The sequence below is a fragment of the Ovis aries genome, chromosome X, assembly GCF_016772045.2.
Source record: "Ovis aries strain OAR_USU_Benz2616 breed Rambouillet chromosome X, ARS-UI_Ramb_v3.0, whole genome shotgun sequence".
Lineage (NCBI taxonomy): Eukaryota > Metazoa > Chordata > Mammalia > Artiodactyla > Bovidae > Ovis > Ovis aries.
In genome coordinates this window covers 99829010-99847224 of record NC_056080.1, presented here as the reverse complement: position 1 = coordinate 99847224, position 18215 = coordinate 99829010, and the positions used below count along the sequence as shown (strand labels likewise).

Here is an 18215-nt window from a genome sequence, read left to right as displayed (position 1 = left end):
TGGGGCAGAGTCGCTGGCAGCAGCTCTGTGGTACCCGGCAAGGGGCGGGGCCACGTTAGGGGTGGAACTGTGCTGGCTGTCGCCAATGTGCGTGCAGGCAGGGGGCGGAGCTGTCCCTGGACAGCTCAGGCCTGGCCTTGGATGTGGCAGAGGAGGCAGTGGGAGACCATCCCCCGAAGGGAGACTGAAGGCGGGGCGCGGCGGGGAGGGGCGAGGTGGGATGTGACTGCTGTCTGCCAGGAGCTCCAGGCATCGAGTCCGCTTGCCCGCCAGCTCGTGCTGCGGTCGGTCCGCGGGTCCCGCGCCGGCCCGGGCCCATGGCGGCGTCGGGGGCTCTGTCTGCGGCGGCGGCAGCAGCGGCCCTGTCGGGCGTGGCAGTGCGGCTAGCGCGCTCAGCCGCGATCCGCGGGTCGTACGGCGCCTTCTGCAAGGGGCTCACGCGCACGTTGATCACCTTCTTCGACCTGGCCTGGCGTCTGCGCATGAACTTCCCCTATTTCTACATCGTGGCCTCGGTGATGCTCAACGTGCGCCTGCAGGTGAGGATCGAGTGAACGCCCACTACCACCTCCGCCCGGCCGCGATGGCCGCATCGGCTTGAAGGATTACGGGGCCGGGGGCCTCCAGGACGTGCCGGGGAAGGGGCGGCCCAGGCCTCTAAGCCCTAGACCACAGCGGAGGACGAAGCCACCGAGACCCGGCTCCAGCCAGCCACGTCGCGGCTGGTGACGAACTGCACAGAAAGCTAGCGAAAAGGGCCCTTTCCGTCGAACTCAAGAAAATTATCTGAATGCAGCCGACCTGTTGCCTCACTTTGGCCGAAGGGGGGAGCAGAAGGAAGAAATTCTTCAATAGGAACATGAATGATTGACCCTGACCGAAAAGGTAGGAGGCCAGAGGTTGGACTTGCAGGCTGGAGGGAGGCGGTTGCCATGGCATCTAGATATCCAGCCCCTGGGCGGCTTGGGGGAGGAAGGGACCCGTGGAAGCCAGCCTGGAAAGCTGCCGAGCTGAGAGCAGGCAAGGCAGGGTGCACGCAGGCCCTCTGGACTCCCTTGTCATATTTCCAACTTGGGGATGAGAGGCGGCTTCCTGGGCATCTCCGAGGGTCAGCCCATCACCTCGGCCCACAGCCCCGGTAGTGTCACCTGAACACGGGGGGAATGGAGGGAAATGGCCCTGGAGAGGCCCGGAGAAAGCCCTAGAAGAGAGCGGATGCTGGCCCCCTTGTCCTCCACCCCTCGAGAGACAGCCTGGATGGATGGTTGTGTTCTTGGCCCAAGCTCAGGTCTGCCTCTTTCTCAGCCCTTCACAAGACTTCCTCCTGGCGGGTCTCTGGGACTGCTCTCTGCCTGCTCCTGCTGTCTCTGTTGCTCCTCTCCACCCTCCAAAGCTTTGCATCAGGGGACAGGGAAGAGTGGGAAAGACGTGTTCCTCCCAGCCCTGCCCCGTCTCAGCCACGCTCCCTCCACCTCCTACCAGTACCCTCCCGGTGCCACCGAATGTGCTGCTCCAGTCCTGGACAGCCTCCAGCAGCCCCTGTGTCCCACAGGATTTGGGAAAGTGAGGGTCTCGTTGAGTGGAGGGCAGCTGTCAGGCTGGGATGGGAGAGCAGATGGAGAAGAGGCTTGTAGGGTAGGTGACAGTTGGGGAGACGAGGATGTCTCTGGGTGAGGAGGCAACTCTCAAGTCCCCATGTTTTTCTTGCAGGAACTGGTGTTATAGAAGGTGAACCGCCCCTTCTGTGGTCTTGAGAGAGTCAAATCCCTGCCTGGGGCAACCCTGACCCTAGAGTTGCCTGGAGAGCAGCCAAGAGAAGGGCCTGACCCCCCCCCACCCCCCGAGGAGAGGAAGGGCCTTCCAGGCAGAGAGCCCGAGGGGTGGAGTGACCTAGTGGTCCGGTTCTGGCATGGGGAAGGAAGTACAGAGCTAGAGACACTCTGGCGAAGCTCTGTTCTCCCCGCCCGCTGGGCTCTGGGAAGGGAGACATTTGCCCTTGTCACATAGATCACAAGTGGGGGAGCTGAACCTGCCTCCGGGCCTGCATTCCCCACCTGCCCCCAGTCTCTGGGAGACCTGGCACAGTGGGATGGGGAAAGGGAGCACAAGCTCCCAAGAGGTCTAGAGAGAGAAAGGCCCATGGCAGGGAAGGTGGGGTGTATGGCAAGTCACAGGGAAGAACCAGGGGACAGTCTAAGCTGAAATGGTCACAGGAGAGATGAGTCCCAGACCCCCCTGGGGAGCAAGGTCCTCACACACAGTCAGGCCTCCCCACCCCAACCCAAGCCCCACCCAAGGCTTAACCAAGGATTCCTTGGTGTTGAGTGGCACAGGCCTCTCAGTTTGGGTGGGGGTGTTGGCTGGCTCCTGGGCCCAAGTGTAATAGGAGGGAAGGGATACATGTGGGTGGGGTGGAGCTGAGACCCACGCATGACCCCATGTCTCTGTCTCCAGGCTGCCCCTCCTGCTAGGATCACACAGGAGCGTCTGCTCTGGACGGGCCTGCAGCGGCCCTGGCTGTGCTGCTGATTGGTGCACCAGGAGCGGCACTGAGGGGAGCCGGGAGAGGCCCTGGCCCTCACCCCCCATCCCAGATCCACATCTGCCCCCTCACTGATTGCTCGCGGTCCTGGTCCTCAGTTCCTGGGACTAAGAGCCACAGCAGCCTGGTTGCCCCTGGGACAGAGGGGCTGAGCCTCACACCATGTGCCCTTCTCAGCCACCCAGGTCCCGGCTGAAGATCTCTGCCTGCCTCACCCCGAGGCCTGAGGCTGCACCCGGGCTACCACATGCCCCCCGCAGATTCCCACAGACGGAAGGGCGCTGATGGCTTCCTCCCTTGTGCCAAGTTGCCTGGAAACCCCTGGTCCTGGTGGCCCCTCCTCCACCCCAACTGTGTTCCTCCAGGACCATTTCCGGGAGACTGCCAGCCTTTGGAGTGCATCCCTGGAGTTCTGAGAGACTGTGACATGGGGCTGCAGGGGTGGAGAGGAGCGGAGGACCAGGGGCCTCCTTGGGGCTAATGCACAAATGTGTGCACTTTTCAAGTACATGTCTCACCCTCTGGGTGACTGGATCCCCAGCCGCAGCCTCTTCCTGGGCCAGCCTGAGAGGACCTGGGGAGGGCACTAGGGAGGGTCTTTACTTAATATGTGCGTGCCTGTGTGTGAATGTGTGTGCGAGTGCACATGTTGAGTGCATGTGTGAGTGTGGGATGTGTGTGGGGATGTATGTGCGAGTATGTATGCACATGCATGAGGGCTTGAGTGTGTGTGTGGGGGTGTGTGTGGATGAGGGTGTGGGTATGAGTGCAGATGCATGAATGCACAGATGTTTGTGTGTGAATGTATGGATGTGAGTGTGTGTGTGTGAATACACATGTGTCAGTGTGCATTTGTGAATGGGTGTATGTCTGTGCACAAGTGTGTGATTACTTGTGCACACACGAGTGACTACGCGCTGCAGAGGGTGCAGAGCTGTTTAGCGGGTGTGCAGTGCAGGAAGGGCTCCCTGTCCTTCCCGGGCTTGTGGCTCTGTTGGAGCTGCCTGGGCCCTGGGAGGCCGCTTCCCAAAGTGGAGAAAGTATGTTGGAGATTCAGGGGCCTCGAGCAGAGACCCTTCGCCACCTGCAGAGAATCCCCCCTCCTTGTGGGGCTCTGGCTGGGGGCTGTCCGCCCCCAAAGATATTGGCCGTGGGAGGGGCGGGGACACGTCCTCAGCACGTGCTCCTGCCACTGCTTTTCTTACTGTTTTGATCTTGAGTACTTTGCTGCTTCTGCTCTCCCACCACTTCCTCATCTCCCGACTGGGCCCCTGCTGCTCTCTATGCACTTTGTTTGCAGTCTGTTTTTCAGGCAGTGGAGCTTATATACACAATCACTGACTTGAATAAGACAACTTTTCCTTTTCTGTGTGTGATGAACTCGGCACCAGTCAGCGCAATCTGGTCAGAGAAATGTTCTTGTTTCCAGTGTTGTCAAATCTTGTGTCTATCTAAGTTAATAAAAAATATTCTTTGAATTGAATAAAATACAAACTGGAGGCCTCTTGTTTCTGGTGTGGTGCCCCCTTGGAGGAGAGGGGCTGGTGGTGAGCTCACCCCACTCTGGTGGCCAGAAGCTGGGGGAGGGGAGCATCCTGAGGGCTGTAAGTGGGTGGGGTCATGGCAGGGATGGTGGCCTGTTCAGAAGTTGCTCTGAGACAGGACTTGACTTGGAACACTGTTCCCGGGATGAGAACTCAGCAGCATAGGCCTGGCCTAAGATATGGCAATTGTCCCAGTTTGTCCCATTCACAAACTATTTGAAAAACCAGACAGCTAAGCGTTTTCTTTATTTTAAAGCCTGGTGTTAGAAAGCACTTAATTCAGTTGAACCCAAGGATGGGCTGAGGTGAAATGGACCATCTGCAGATCATTTTGTGTCACCTGGAGGCCCCTCTGCAGCAGCAGGTGGCAGGGACCCATCGCTTCCCTGGCAGCCAGGTTGGTGCCCAATTTTGGAGAAGATCAACGTTGGGGACCAGAGACCAGCTTCCCTTCCCTCCACCTTAGACGCAAGCTGTCCCATCACAGGGCCCGGAGTGGGGACTCTGAGACTGCCGTAGAGGAAGAGGGGGTGGTGGTCAGAGGCTGGGGGAGGGAGGCCTGCAGAGAAGCACAGCACCCACCTCAGAGGAAGGAAGGTAGGGCCCTCTTCTGCTCACAGAAACAGAAACGTCAGGTCATGGGGTGGCTGAGACCTGTGCTTAAGCAGAGTCCCACGACAGGACCAAGGCTCTGAGCTACTGGCAGATCTTAAGGCCCGGCCCTGGCATCCCCTGAGGGTCCTGTCACCCCACTGGAGGGACTCATTCTCTGCTCTCCATCCTCCCTGTCTGTCTCCTGACTCTGCCCACCCTTAGACCAGGATCCAGCTCAGACCCCACCTCCACACCTGCACTCACCTACCCAGGCAGGGAGGAAGAGCACACAGCTCTCCCAGCCCTTATCTGGGCACCCTCGGCCCCCCAAGAGATGATTCTGTCTGCTCTCCCTCCTTAGCCTCAGCCTCTGGTCTCAGCCAGACCTCTCCTGCTGTGTCTTTCCTGCTGCCTCCTCCTCTGCTCCTTCACTTCCACCACCCTGAGCTAAGGGCTCACTCAGCATCTGGGCCCAGGCACAGCCCGTGACTTTCGGTCCAGTGTTCTCGCTGCCTCTGGGTCTCCTTCTTGGCACCCATGATTGTCCTGGAGCTGAGGCTGCTTCTGAGCCTGCACCCTGCACCCCGTCCAGCTCTCAGCTCCCTGCACCCACTTGCCCAGCCCCTCCAGGGAGGCCCGTTCCAGCCCTTCTGCTGCCCTCCCCCCACACCCAACCAGGCAGGAGGAAGACAGACAGTGCCTACCCATGAAAGCCAGCATGGTGGGGCTTCCCCTCTGGCCAGAGCACCTCCTGGGGCCTATAACTGACTTTCCCAACCTCCACAAACAGCAGGCCTCCATGGGCCACAGCTCCCCACCAAGGCACTGGGTATCCCCCCCAATCCTGTGCACTCAGAGACTATCTCACTCCCCACTGCCGTGCTGACAGTGGCAGAAGCTCCTGATTATCTTGAGGCTGTGTTCCACCTCAGCCCTGGGAACCAGGCGGAACCTGGGAGCCTCTGCCTCTTCTGCAGAGCAGTCCCCAAGGCTACCTTAGGCCAGCTTCTCCCTTGCCTGGTCACCAAGCCTTTCTCGAGGCTTCCCTCAGTGGCTGCCATGACAGCCCTCCCTCTCTGTGGCCACCACAGGATCCATCTGCAGCAACCGCCACTGTTCATCTACCCACAACACCCCTTAGCCAGAAATCAAAAGCCTTCTCAGGAATCCCTCCTTCCCCTGCCTCCCACATCCCAATTTATGCCACACATCCCCTGTAGCTCATTAACATTCACCCTGATAATGGGGTCACAGTGGCACCCAGAGGGCCTCAGGGAAGGCAGTTCTTCAGAGACCCTCAGCCGCTCATTTGGCAAGACATATTTCCTGGGCTCCTCTCCATGCCCGACCCCAAAGTAGGCCCTGAGCACAGAACCCATGGGCCAGTCAGAGGAGCCCACACAGGCCATGTGAGAGCAAAATAGGTGCAGGGCTCATGGGAGGGTTCAGTCAGGAGGAATGCAACCCCTCATGTACCCAGGAAGTAATCTGGGGTGTCATTGCTATGGCCAGCTCCAGGTACAAGGTTAACTCAGAGCAGCCTGGCCACCCAGACCAGCAGAGCCATAGGTGACTTTCCCAGTTCCCAGAGACTGGCAGCCAAAGATTGCATTTTTACATGGTGTAGATTAAAAAGAAATGTCAGGACACATGTGGCAGGAATTCCAATGAATGCACCAGACACAACTGGAAGGTAATTCCATCGATGTTCTCGAGGAAATTTTTCTGGAAAGTCTTATCTAAAGTTGTTTCCAGGTGAATACCACGGCAGATCTGAGCACTTTTTAAAACGTTTTTTATTCAGATATTGTGCACATCCTTAACCCAGACCCTTTAGAGTGTTCTCCATCCTGCTTTTCCTACCTCCCTCTACAACAGGGTTTTGCACCCAGGAGTACAGAGGGCAGAGCCCCAGCCCAGGAATCAAAGGCCCGGTGGGGTTCCAGCTCCACAAATCACCAGCTATGGGGATGTGGGCATGGCACTGTGCCTCACTGCACCTGTTTCCTGGCCTACAGGCACAGTAGTGCAGGCCCCAAGGAAGCAACATCTCAATTCTTTTTGATGTTTTGAGACCAGTAGACTATTTTCTCTATGTTTCTGTTTTCTCATTTTCTATGACTTCATGATGATGGCAACTCTCCATGTACACGCCACCTGCAAAATACTGCAGTTTGACCTTGCCCTTCTGGGCGCCCTTTCCGCAAGGTCAAGTTTAACAGAAAGTCAGTCTCTGTCACCCTGGGAATCCCAGTCATATGGCTAAAGCAGAGGCTCTACAACCTCATTTTGACACTCATTCCTCCCACTCCCTTTCTGTGCCCCAAGACCTCTCTTCTCATTCCTTTAGCTTGTGCCTGTTGGCCATCTATATGTCTTTTTTTTTTTTTTTTTAAGAAATGTCTGTTTAGCTTTTCTGCCCATTTTTTTTTTCATGTTTTAAAATATTGAGTTTCCTGATTTGTTTGTATATTTTGGAAATTAAACCCTTGATAAATTAGGAGTATGGTATTAATGTACACACACTGCTGCTGCTGCTAAGTCGCTTCAGTCGTGTCCGACTCTGTGCGACCCCATGGACGGCAGCCCACCAAGCTCCCCTGTCCCTGGGATTCTCCAGGCAAGAACACTGGAGTGGGTTGCCCTTTCCTTCTCCAATGTATGAAAGTGAAAAGTGAAAATGAAGTCGCTCAGTCATATCTGACTCTTAGCGACTCCATGGACTGCAGCCTACCAGGCTCCTCCATCCACAGGATTTTCCAGGCAAGAGTACTGGAGTGGGGTGCCATCGCCTTCTCCAGTATACACACTACTATATATAAAATAAACAAGGATTTACTGTAAAGCATAGGGAACGATATTCACTATTTTCTAGTAACAGAAAAATTTTAAAAAGAATATACATATATAAAACCAAATCACTTTACTGTGCTCTTAAAACTAACACAATATTGTATATCAGCTATACTTCAATTTAAAAAACAAAACTGACTGTATATGGATGACTGCTTCTGTCAATGAAGTTCCTGTTCACACAATACCTATGGGATTTTCTGATATAGTTCAAGGAATCCACCAGCACTGGCCAGCCTTGGACTGGAGCATGGAGCCTTCACCAAGTTTTGGCAGAATTTGCTTTCTGTAATGAACACACCATGAGGATGAGATATACAGGTTTTCGAGTTATAGGAGGTGCAAGATCTTGAGCAAATAAGAATCTATGAACTGACTATGTGCTTCAGATTTCTATGCATACCACAAGATTTGCAAATACATCTGGGATGCAGGGTACCCCCTTAAGTCACCAGGGACTTTTCAGAACACCAGCAGTACTTGAAATTGTCATTACCTTTTGTACACCAGGCACATGGTGCTTAGAGCAGACTTGGGAGGGGAGACTAGCTGGTTTCGAACCCGGACTCTTGAGTGGAGTCATTTTGGCCAGGTCCTTCAGATTCTCTGGGCTTCCCTGGTGGGCTGAGTGGTAAAGAATCTGCTTGAAACCCGCTTGAGAGGCGGGTTCGATCCCTGGGTCTGGAAAATCCCCTGGAGAAGGGAATGGCTACCCACTCCAGTATTCTTGCCTGGAGAATTTCAGGGACAGAGGAGCCTGGTGGGCTATGGTCCATGGGGGGTCATAAAGGATCAGACAGGACTGAGTGACTGAGCACATTCAGATTCTCTGTCTTTCACTTCATCTGCGAGATGGTGAGTAATTCCGTGGTTCTCTGAGGAACATGTGAACCAATACACATCAATCACTGAACACTGAGCACGGTGACTGACTCGTGGAAGTGGTCTGTATATGAGACCTTGTCTTTGTTAGTGATCAGCTTGATTCAGAGCTGGTCAGAAGAGCTACTCAGTCTCAGGATATCAAAAGACAAGCTGCTCTTGCTGAAGCTGGGGAGGGGCTGGTGACTAGAGTCCTGCCTCTGGCCTTCCATCCACACCAGCAGTGAGAGCCCTTGAGCCACTTCTGTAGTGTACGCTTGCCTGCTACTCACAGTGTGGTCCAGGGACCAGCAGCATCAGTATCACCTGGGAACTTGTCACTCTGAGGCCTCCACCACAGACCTATTGAATTAGGACTTACACTTTCATAATAACTGGTGATTCCAGTGCACATTAGAGTTTGAAAAGCACTACCCCCTGGTATCTTGAGAGTCAAGAGGTTGACATAAGTAAAGTGTATTTTAAATGAACTAAAAAAAGACTTACAGTGATGTACCCAAAACCACAAAACTAATGGGTGGAAGAGCCAAGATTAGCATCCAGGTTTCCTGACTTTCAGCTCAGGCTTTTCTGCACTATTCTGGTCAGTTGCACCCTGTGGCAGATTCCCCTCTGGTCCCAGAGGACAAGTTCATGCCTTGTTTCTGCAACCAAGCCCCTGTCATATGTCCTTGCATCTAAATCCATGACTTGTGAGACTTCCTTGGTGATCCAGCAGTTAAGATTTCACCTTCCAGTGCTCCCTTGATGGTTGGTTCAGTGGTTGAGAATCATCCTGCCAGTTCACTGCACAAGGCTTCCGTCTCTGGTCCAGGAAGATTCCACTTGCCACAGAGCAACGAAGCCAGGGAGCCACAACTATTGAAGCCTTCTGGCCCTAGAGCCTGTGCTCCGAAACAAGAGAAGCCACGGCAATGAAAAGCCCACGTACTGAAACCAAGAGTAGCCCTGGCTCGCTGTAGCCAGAGAAAAGAAGACCCAGCACAGCCAAAATAAATAACCTAGGAACCGACTACATTCTCCCGATTTCTGAGTGGAGCAGCGCCACCTGCTGGTTGATTCCTTGAACTACATCAGAAAGCCCTAAAGGTGTTGTGTTGCCAAGGCCTTCAGCGACAGGGACAGTCATCCGTGCACAGCCAGTTTTGATAAGGGCAAGATAAGAAAGAGAAGAGAGGCCTTGGGACACACGAAGGGAGTGGGAGGAATATACGTCAACGTGAGGGTGCAGAGCCTCGTATAACTCGAAAACCCAGTGGAGCTGCGCCGTCTACTGGTGGATTCTTTGAATTACATCAGAAAACCCTGGGGGTGTTGTGTTGGCAATCCACATCACATCAATCAGTGGACACTGAGCACAGTGGCTGACACGCAGAAGCGGTCTATCCATGAGGACCCGTCTTCGTTAGTGATCAGCTTGATTCTTAGCTGGTCAGAAGAGCTGCTTAGTCTTAGGACGTCAAAACGCAGCACCGCGTCAGGGTCAAGGGCATCAACTCTCTAGACACAGCAGCTCTACCACTTAACTGGGACAGGCTACTGGGCCTTTCTGAGCCGCAGCCTCATGACTGGTCAAATTGGCGTGGGTAGCACCCACCTGGTGACTATTGTGGGTCCGATGCGGCCGCGAGCATGGGTAAGGGCCTGGCTCGTCCTGGGACCGGTTCGGTGGGTGGCAGCTTCTGTGTGAAGCCGGCTGCGGGGTCGCCTTCACTGCGCACCATCCGGAAACAACTCACTCCTTCCGCCTCGTCTGTAGCTCCTTCACCCGGTTCTCATCTGCTTGCCCTCAGCTGCACAGAGTGGGTAGGCGAGATCCAAAGGAAGAAAAAAGAACACAGGAAATGGAAGGGATTCATTCATCAACCTTCCCTGGATTTGGGAAAGACAAAGCCACCCTGTGACTTTCAGGGCGTACTTCAGCTGAAACCCCCTCATAGTCTCCCCCTGCTGCCTCTTTGGTGTACCTGAACCTTTGGCCTCCCGCAGCCACAGGAGCAAGCCAGTTGGTACTACTGCCTCTCCTCCCGGGTGCGGGGAGGTGGCCCGGTGGGAGGACAACTGAAGGCTGAGACCTCCGCTAGATTCCTGCCCTCACTCGGTTCTGCCCTCTGCTTCCACCAATCCCTGTCGATGCTTTTCCATCACCTGTGTGCTCCATGGAGCATACGGATTTGCTCAGCCTTTTATGCCACAGAGGACTTAAACCTGCAAAGTCAGCCACATTGTTTTCCTCTGGAAAATTTATGGAACTGTAGACTATTATTTTTCACCTGGGGCTTCTCAGGTCCCCAGTTAAAATACATCTGTTCTGGCTTCACTTTCCTTCAAGAATACCTTCTGCTTTCTAATTCGTGTTGGTATTTTACCCTGACCATTATAGTTCCCACTGTAGTTCTCATCGTGAAAGCTGCTTAGCATTCTAGCTTGTAGATCAGTCTCTGGTGAGTATATCTTAATTTTTGACTCTTGCAAAAATGAGTTCATTACCCTGCAATATCAAGAACCAACCCTTAGTGGTAACCAAGCAGATTCTCATCAGAGATCTAGCTGCTTTTGGCACAGTCTAGTGTTCATAGTCAAACTGTTCCAAGTTGAATTTGTCTTTTCTAAAAACCCAAAATACCCTTCTCTTCTTTTTTGGTTCCCTATTTTGTGTGGTGTCACCACCATCCACTCCAAAATCAGGAGTCGTCTCTGAATTGGCTGTGTCCTTCTCCCTCATGCATCCAGTTAGTAAGACTCCACTTCCTGTTGTTTCTTGAATCCATCTCCCTATCAGCTTTGCTTTGGTTTAGATACAGCTTATTTTGCTGTTGACTCTCTACAAGTTTCCTGTCACTGTTTACCCATTCCCAGGTTTTCAGCCCCACCCCAAGCAATGCCAAGTTCACCCTCCTTCTCCTAGATAATTCGGTTCAAGGAAATCATAAATATAGCCATTCCATTCTTCTCTCAATATCTTTCAACAAATCTCAAAGTTTAGGATTAAACTGCATCTCCAGAGCACCTCTGATCCCTTCTCGCTGATGCACATTGTGCACTATGAGGTTTATTTTCTTGCTCTCCAGAGAATAATGAGCTTAAAAGAGCACTTCATGTGCAGAAGGGCCTGAACTTGTAGCTTCTCGCCAAACAGATTGCATTTCACAAACTTCACGACAATGATCAAAACACATGGAAGTTGAAAAATAATACAGAGAAACTGCATGTTCTCATTATCTACGAGCAATAAGTATCAACCCATACTCAATCAGAATGGATCTCTGCCCCCTTCTCTTTCCTACCACCATGGAATTAATTCAAAATCAATCCTATATGAGTACATACAGGAAATTGCTTTCAAAAGGTGAACTGGAAAGCCTTATGAATAACACTAAATAAGCAATTTTTGGATCTGTTGTATTCATCCATTTTATTGGCTTGTGAGATAATTCAGACATCCCCCATGCAGGAATAATGTTTTGAGTTTCTAGGTCCATGAACAATACACAGCCTTATAGGAAGAGAAACCTTTGCAGGTGACTCCAGCTGATGCAAGTGAGTGTACTAGGCCATGTGGTGTGGTGCATGATGGTGCTGTATTGCATATCAGGTGGCTGTAAGAAGTCTATGTCAAGCCAATAGATGAGAGTCTTCCTGGCATATACTAGAGGAACTGCATGCTCTCTTCATCTTTTCATTGCCTCCCTGATACTAGATGACTAAATGCCCCACTGTGAGATACCAGGTCTCTCAAGCTGCCCTGCATAATTGGTGATTTCTGAGGCTTAACGATTCATTAAGGAAAGAGAGTAGGTAAATAAATAGATCCCTATGAGAAATTATCCTTTGGGCCACAACACAAAGGCCACACATACATATTTGAGGACTATAAGAATGTTTAAGGAAATCTCCTGACCCTGCTAAGGTAAGGCAGAATTAGAGTGATTGGTATGGTCCTAGGCATGGTCACAGAAGAAGTCAGGAGGTTCTGACACAAAAAGCAAAGGAACAAAAGCAAAAACTAAGCAAGTGGGGCTATATCAAACTAAAAGGCCTCTGCCCAGCAAAGGAAACCATCAATGAAATGAAAAGGCAACTACTAAATGGGTGAAAATATTTGCATGTCATATATCTGATAAGGGGCTAATATCCAAAAAAAAAGTATGGGAACTTCCCTGGTGGCTCAGATGGTAAAGAATCTGCCTGCAACTCAGGAGACCCAGGTTTGACCCCTGGGTAGGGAAGATCACCTGAAGGAAGAAATAGAATATATAAAAACCTCATACAACTCAAGAGCAGAAAAGCGAATAGTGCCATTAAAACTGGGCAGAGGATCTGAATAGAAATTTTCCCAAAGACATACAGATGACCAGTGTTACTCGCTCAGTTGTGTCCAACTCTTTGCAGACTCCATGGACTTTAGCTGGCCAGGCTTCTCTGTCCATGGACTTCTCCAGGCAAGAATACTGGAGTGGGTTGCCATTCCCTTCTCCAGCGGATCTTCCCAACCTAAGGATCAAACCCAGGTCTCTCACATTGCAGGCAGATTCTTTACTTCTGAGCCACCAGGGAAGCCCAGATGGCCAACAGGTACATTAAAAGATGCTCTCACCACTATTATTCAACATAGTTTTGGAAGTCCTAGCTACAGCAATCAGAGAAGAAAAAGAAACAAAAGGAATCCAGACTGGAAAAGAAGTAAAGCTCTCACTGTTTGCAGATGACATGATACCATACAAAAAAAAACCCCTAAAGATACTATCAGAAAATTACTAGAGCTAACCAGTGAATTTAGCAATGTTGCAGGATACAAAATCAATACACAGAAATAAATTGCATCCCTATACACTAACAGTGGAAAATCAGGAAAAGAAATTAAGGAATCAATCCTATTCACCATTGCAACAAAAAGAATAAAATATATAGGAATAAACCTACCTAAGGAGACAAAAGAATTGTATACTGTATACAGAAAATTAGAAGACATTGATGAAAGAAATCAAAGATTTAAAAAAAAACAGGTAGAGAGATATTCCATGTTCCTGGGTAGGAAGACTCAATATTGTGAAAATGACTATACTACCAGATGCAATATACAGATTCAATGTGATCCCTATCAAATTACCAATGGCATTTTCACAGAACTAGAACAAAAATTTCACAGTTCATCTGAAAATACAAAAGACCCTGAATACCCAAAGCAGTCCTGAGAAAGAAGAATGGAGCTGGAGGAATCAACCTTCCTGACTTCAGATACTACTACAAAGCTACAGTCATCAAGACAGCATGGTACTGGCACAAAAACAGAAACATAGACCAATGGAAAAATATCCAGAAATAAACTCATGCATCTATCCATACCTTATTTTTGACAAAGCAGGTAAAAATATACAATGGGGCAAAGATAGCCTCTTCAATAAGGGGTGCTGGGAAAACTGGACAGCTACATGTAACAGAATGAAATTAGAACACTTCCTAACACCATACGCAAAGATAAACTCAAAAAGGATTAAAGACCTACATGTAAGACCAGAAACTATAAAACTCTTAGAGGAAAACATAGGCAGAAAACTTGATGACATAAATCAAAGCAAGATCCTCTATGATCCACCTCCTAGAGTAATAGAAATAAAAACAAAAGTAAACAAGTGGGGCCTAATTAAACTTAAAAGCTTTTGCACAGCAAAGGAAACTATAAACAAGGTGAAAAGACAACCCTCAGAATGGGAGAAAATAATAGCAAATGAAACAATTGACAGAGGATTAATTTGCAAAATATATAAGCAGCTCATACAACTCAATACCAGAAAAAGAAACAACCCAATCCAAAAGTGGGGAAAAGACCTAAACAGACATTTCTCCAAAGACATACAGACGGCTAACAAGTACATGAGAAGATGCTCAACATCGCTTATTATTAGAGAAATGCAAGTCAAAACTACAATGAGATATCACCTCACACCAGTCAGAATGGCCATCATCAAAAAGTTTACAAACAATAAATGTGGAAAAAAAGGAACCCTCTTGTGCTGTTGGTGGGAATGTAAATTGATACAGCCACTATGGAAGATGGTATGGAGATTACTTAAGAAACTAGGAATAAAACCACCATATGACCAAGCAATCCCACTCACAGGCATATACCCTGAGGAATCCAAAATTGAAAAAGACACATGTACTCCACTGTTCATTGCAGCACTATTTACAATAGCTAGAACATGTAAGCAACCTAGATGTCCATCAACAGATGAATGGATAAAGAAGTTGTGGTACATATACACAAAGGACTATTACTCAGCCATAAAAGGAATGCATTTGAATCAGTTCTAATGAGGTGGATGAAACTAGAGCCTATCAGAGTGAAGTAAGTAGAAAGAGCAAGATAAATGTCATACACTAATGCATATATCAAGAAGGTCAAGGTCAAGAAGCAACAGTTAGAAGTGTACATGGAACAATAGACTGGTTCCAAATCAGGAAAGGAGTATGTCAAGGCTGTATATTGTCACCCTGCTTATTTAACTTATATGCAGAGTACATCATGAGAAATACCAGGCTGGATGAAGCACAAGCTGGAATCAAGATTGCCGGGAGAAATATCAATAACCTCAGATATGTAGATGACACCACCTTTATGGCAGAGAGCGAGGAAAAACTAAAGAGCCTCTTGGTAAAAGTGAAAGAGGAGGAAAAAAAGCTGGCTTAAAACTCAACATTCAGGAAACTAAGCTCATGGCATCTGGTCCCATCACTTCATGGCAAATAGATGGGGAAACAATGGACACACTGACAGACTTTATTTTCTTGGGCTCCAAAATCACTGCAGATGCAGCCATGAAATTAAAAGATGCTTGCTCCTTGGAAGAAAAGCTATGACCAACCCACTGCTGCTGCTGCTAAGTCGCTTTAGTCGTGTCCAACTCTGTGTGACCCCATGGACAGCAGCCCACCAAGCTCCCCCGTCCCTGGGATTCTCCAGGCAAGAACACTGGAGTGGGTTGCCATTTCCTTCTCCAATGCATGAAAGTGAAAAGTGAAAGTGAAGTCACTCAGTCGTGTCCAACTCTTAGCGACTCCATGGACTGCAGCCTACCAGACTCCTTCATCCATGAGATTTTCCAGGCAAGAGTACTGGAGTGGGGTGCCATTGCCTTCTCCGATGACCAACCTTTTTAACAGCATGTTAAAAAGCAGAGACATTACTTTGCCAACAAAGGTCTATCTAGTCAAAGCTATGGTTTTTCCAGTAGTCATGTATGGATGTGAGAGTTGGACTATAAAGAAAGTTGAGTGCTGAAGAATTAATGCTTTTGAACTGTGGTGTTGGAGAAGACTCTTGAGAGTCTCTTGGACTGGAAGGAGATCCAACCAGTCAATACTAAAGGAAGTCGGTCTTGAATATTCATTGACTGATGCTGATGCTGAAACTCCAATACTTTGGCCACCCGATGCAAAGAACTGACTCATTGGAAAACACCCTGATGCTGGGAAAGATTGAAGGCGGGAGGAGAAGGGGACGACAAAGGATGAGATGGTTGGATGGCATCACCGACTCAATGGACATGAATTTGAGTAAACTCCGGGAGTTGATGATGGACAGGGAAGCCTGGCATGCTGCAGTCCATGGGATCGCAAACAGTCGGACACGACTGAGCGATTGAACTGAATGCATATACATGAAATCTAGAACGATGGTAACAAAGAATTTATTTGCAGGACAGCAGTGGAGAAACAGACATAGAGAACAGACTAATGGACACAGGGAGAGGGGAGGAGAGGGTGAAATGTATGGAGAGTAACATGGAAACTTAAATTACCATATGTAAAATAGATAGGCAATGGGAATTTGCTGTATGTTTCAGGGAAATCAAACAGGGCCTCTGTTTGAGACCCACAACCTAGAGGGATGGGATGGGTAGGGAGATAGGAGGAAGGTTCAAGAAGTAGGGGACATATATATACCTAAGGCTGATTCATTTTGAGGTTTGACAGAAAACAACAAAATTCTGTAAAGCAATTATCTTTTAATTAAAAATAGAAAAAAAAGGTGCACTATGCTGTTAACCATCAAGGAAATGCAAATCAAAATGATGATATGATATCACGTCACACTTGTTAGAATGGCCATTATGAAAAAGATGAGCTATAACAAGTATTGACAAAAATGTGAAGAAATATGAATCTTCCTACACCACTGGTGGAAATGTAATTGGTGCAGCCACTATGGAAAACAATATGGATGTTCCTCAGAAACAAACAAATAGAGCTACCATATGATCCAGCAATTCCACTCCTGGGTACATATCAAAAAAGAAAAAGAAAAATGCTAGCTTGAAAAGATACATGTGAGCCCTTTCCCAAGTGTTTTGGAGGAGACAAACCCAGTTGGCAGAAGAATCTGTAAAATACTTATGTTTTTCAGGAAGATATGTATATTGAAAAAGCTCCCACTTGTAGATGTTATTATTTGTGATGACTACAAGCATGATTGATGAAGATATGGCTCTGTGTGCATCACTCCAGGTTACCGAGTGGGACTCTGGGCTCAGTAATCTGGGCATTGATGAGAGGTCGTGGGTGGTAAAAGAAGGGGTCTCCAGGCCGGAATTGAAGTTCTCCCCTTGTTAAGGTAAGAAAGGTTGTAGGTAATCTGACACCTTCCTATGTGAAGTGATCATTTTGCCTACTACATGAGGGCCACAATACATGTTCAGATATTGTGGGGGTGTTGGGCAGTTCCTGGTAGAGTGAGGCAAAGTTAGGGTGACCAGCACGGTTCTGCAGAACATCATTGCAGAAGTCACAGGGAACAAAACTGGAACTAGTGAGCATGCAGAGTAAGATGGTAATTGATGTGAATGGTAAGTCTCATAAGGGTGTACCCTCTCCCCACTGCAGCCACTGTAATAGCCCCATACAGATCTTATGATGTCACCAAGCTGATGTTGCTCCTACTTGGAATGTTTCCCTTGAAGCCTGAGCAGAGGAGGCCCATATACAGTAGCAAAAGCATGGGGTATAACAGGAGACCTAACTTGGTCTAAAATCTGCCACCTGTAATCCACATGACTCTGTGGATGCCGCGTCCTGTATCTGAATTTCTTTGTATGTCAAAGAGAAATATAAATGTAAGGGACACCATGAGGTTAAAGCCTACCTAACAAGAACAAACAATAATAGTTGGGAAGCACGTGCCTGCAAACCAGAAAAGGATTTTAAAAATATCAGGGACTGCTGCTTCTGATGCAGCGAGGGGTCTGGCCAGGAGGACCAAAAGCCTCTTAACTCGAGTCCCGGGACAATCCTAGTCATGACTTTCGGAGATCGGGGTCCTAACCAGGCGAACTTCCCGGTAGAAAAGGCCACCGGCTGTTGGAATGCGATTCAGTAGTAATCTGGATGCAAGACACGCAGCAAGTCGGGGGTTCCGAGATCGCGGACGGTCGCAGGAGACAGCCTCCTTCGCGGCGCCGCTAGGACTCCCTTGAGCCCGAGACTCGGTGACCTGAACTGTCCTCTTTTTTTTCTGCATCCGGGGCTGAACCCAGGATGGGGCGGACGTGCGGGACACTTCCGGACTCGCGCGCGCGCGACCCCAGACGTGCGGGACACTTCCGGACTCGCGCGCGCGCGACTCCGCAGGTGGCGGGAGGGCGGTTATGGGCGTGGCTATCACGCAGCCACCGGAAGCCACACTCTCTCTTCCGGTTGGCGCCCGGCCCGCAGCACGAGACCCCAAAATGGCGTGGCGGGGTACGGTCTCGAAGCGCTAGAGGGGTCGCGCCGGGGACTGAACTTCCAAGGTCCGTGCGCTC

The 18215-nt window shown here is 49.6% G+C and overlaps 1 protein-coding gene across 1 annotated transcript; it reads left to right on the top strand.

Moving 5' to 3' along the window:
- The first annotated feature begins 112 nt into the window (after nt 1–112).
- Nucleotides 113–4041, top strand: LOC114111389 (small integral membrane protein 10-like protein 2A). The gene is made up of 2 exons (XM_027963181.3): nt 113–885; nt 2455–4041. The coding sequence occupies exon 1, from the start codon at nt 318–320 to the stop codon at nt 552–554; it is 237 nt and encodes a 78-aa protein (XP_027818982.1). The 5' UTR covers nt 113–317; the 3' UTR covers nt 555–885; nt 2455–4041.
- Nucleotides 4042–18215: the final 14174 nt, after the last annotated feature.

Coding starts and splice junctions, on each gene's coding strand:
- LOC114111389 (XM_027963181.3), top strand. CDS start 318: ATGGCGGCGTCGGGGGCTCTGTCTGCGGCGGCGGCAGCAGCGGCCCTG.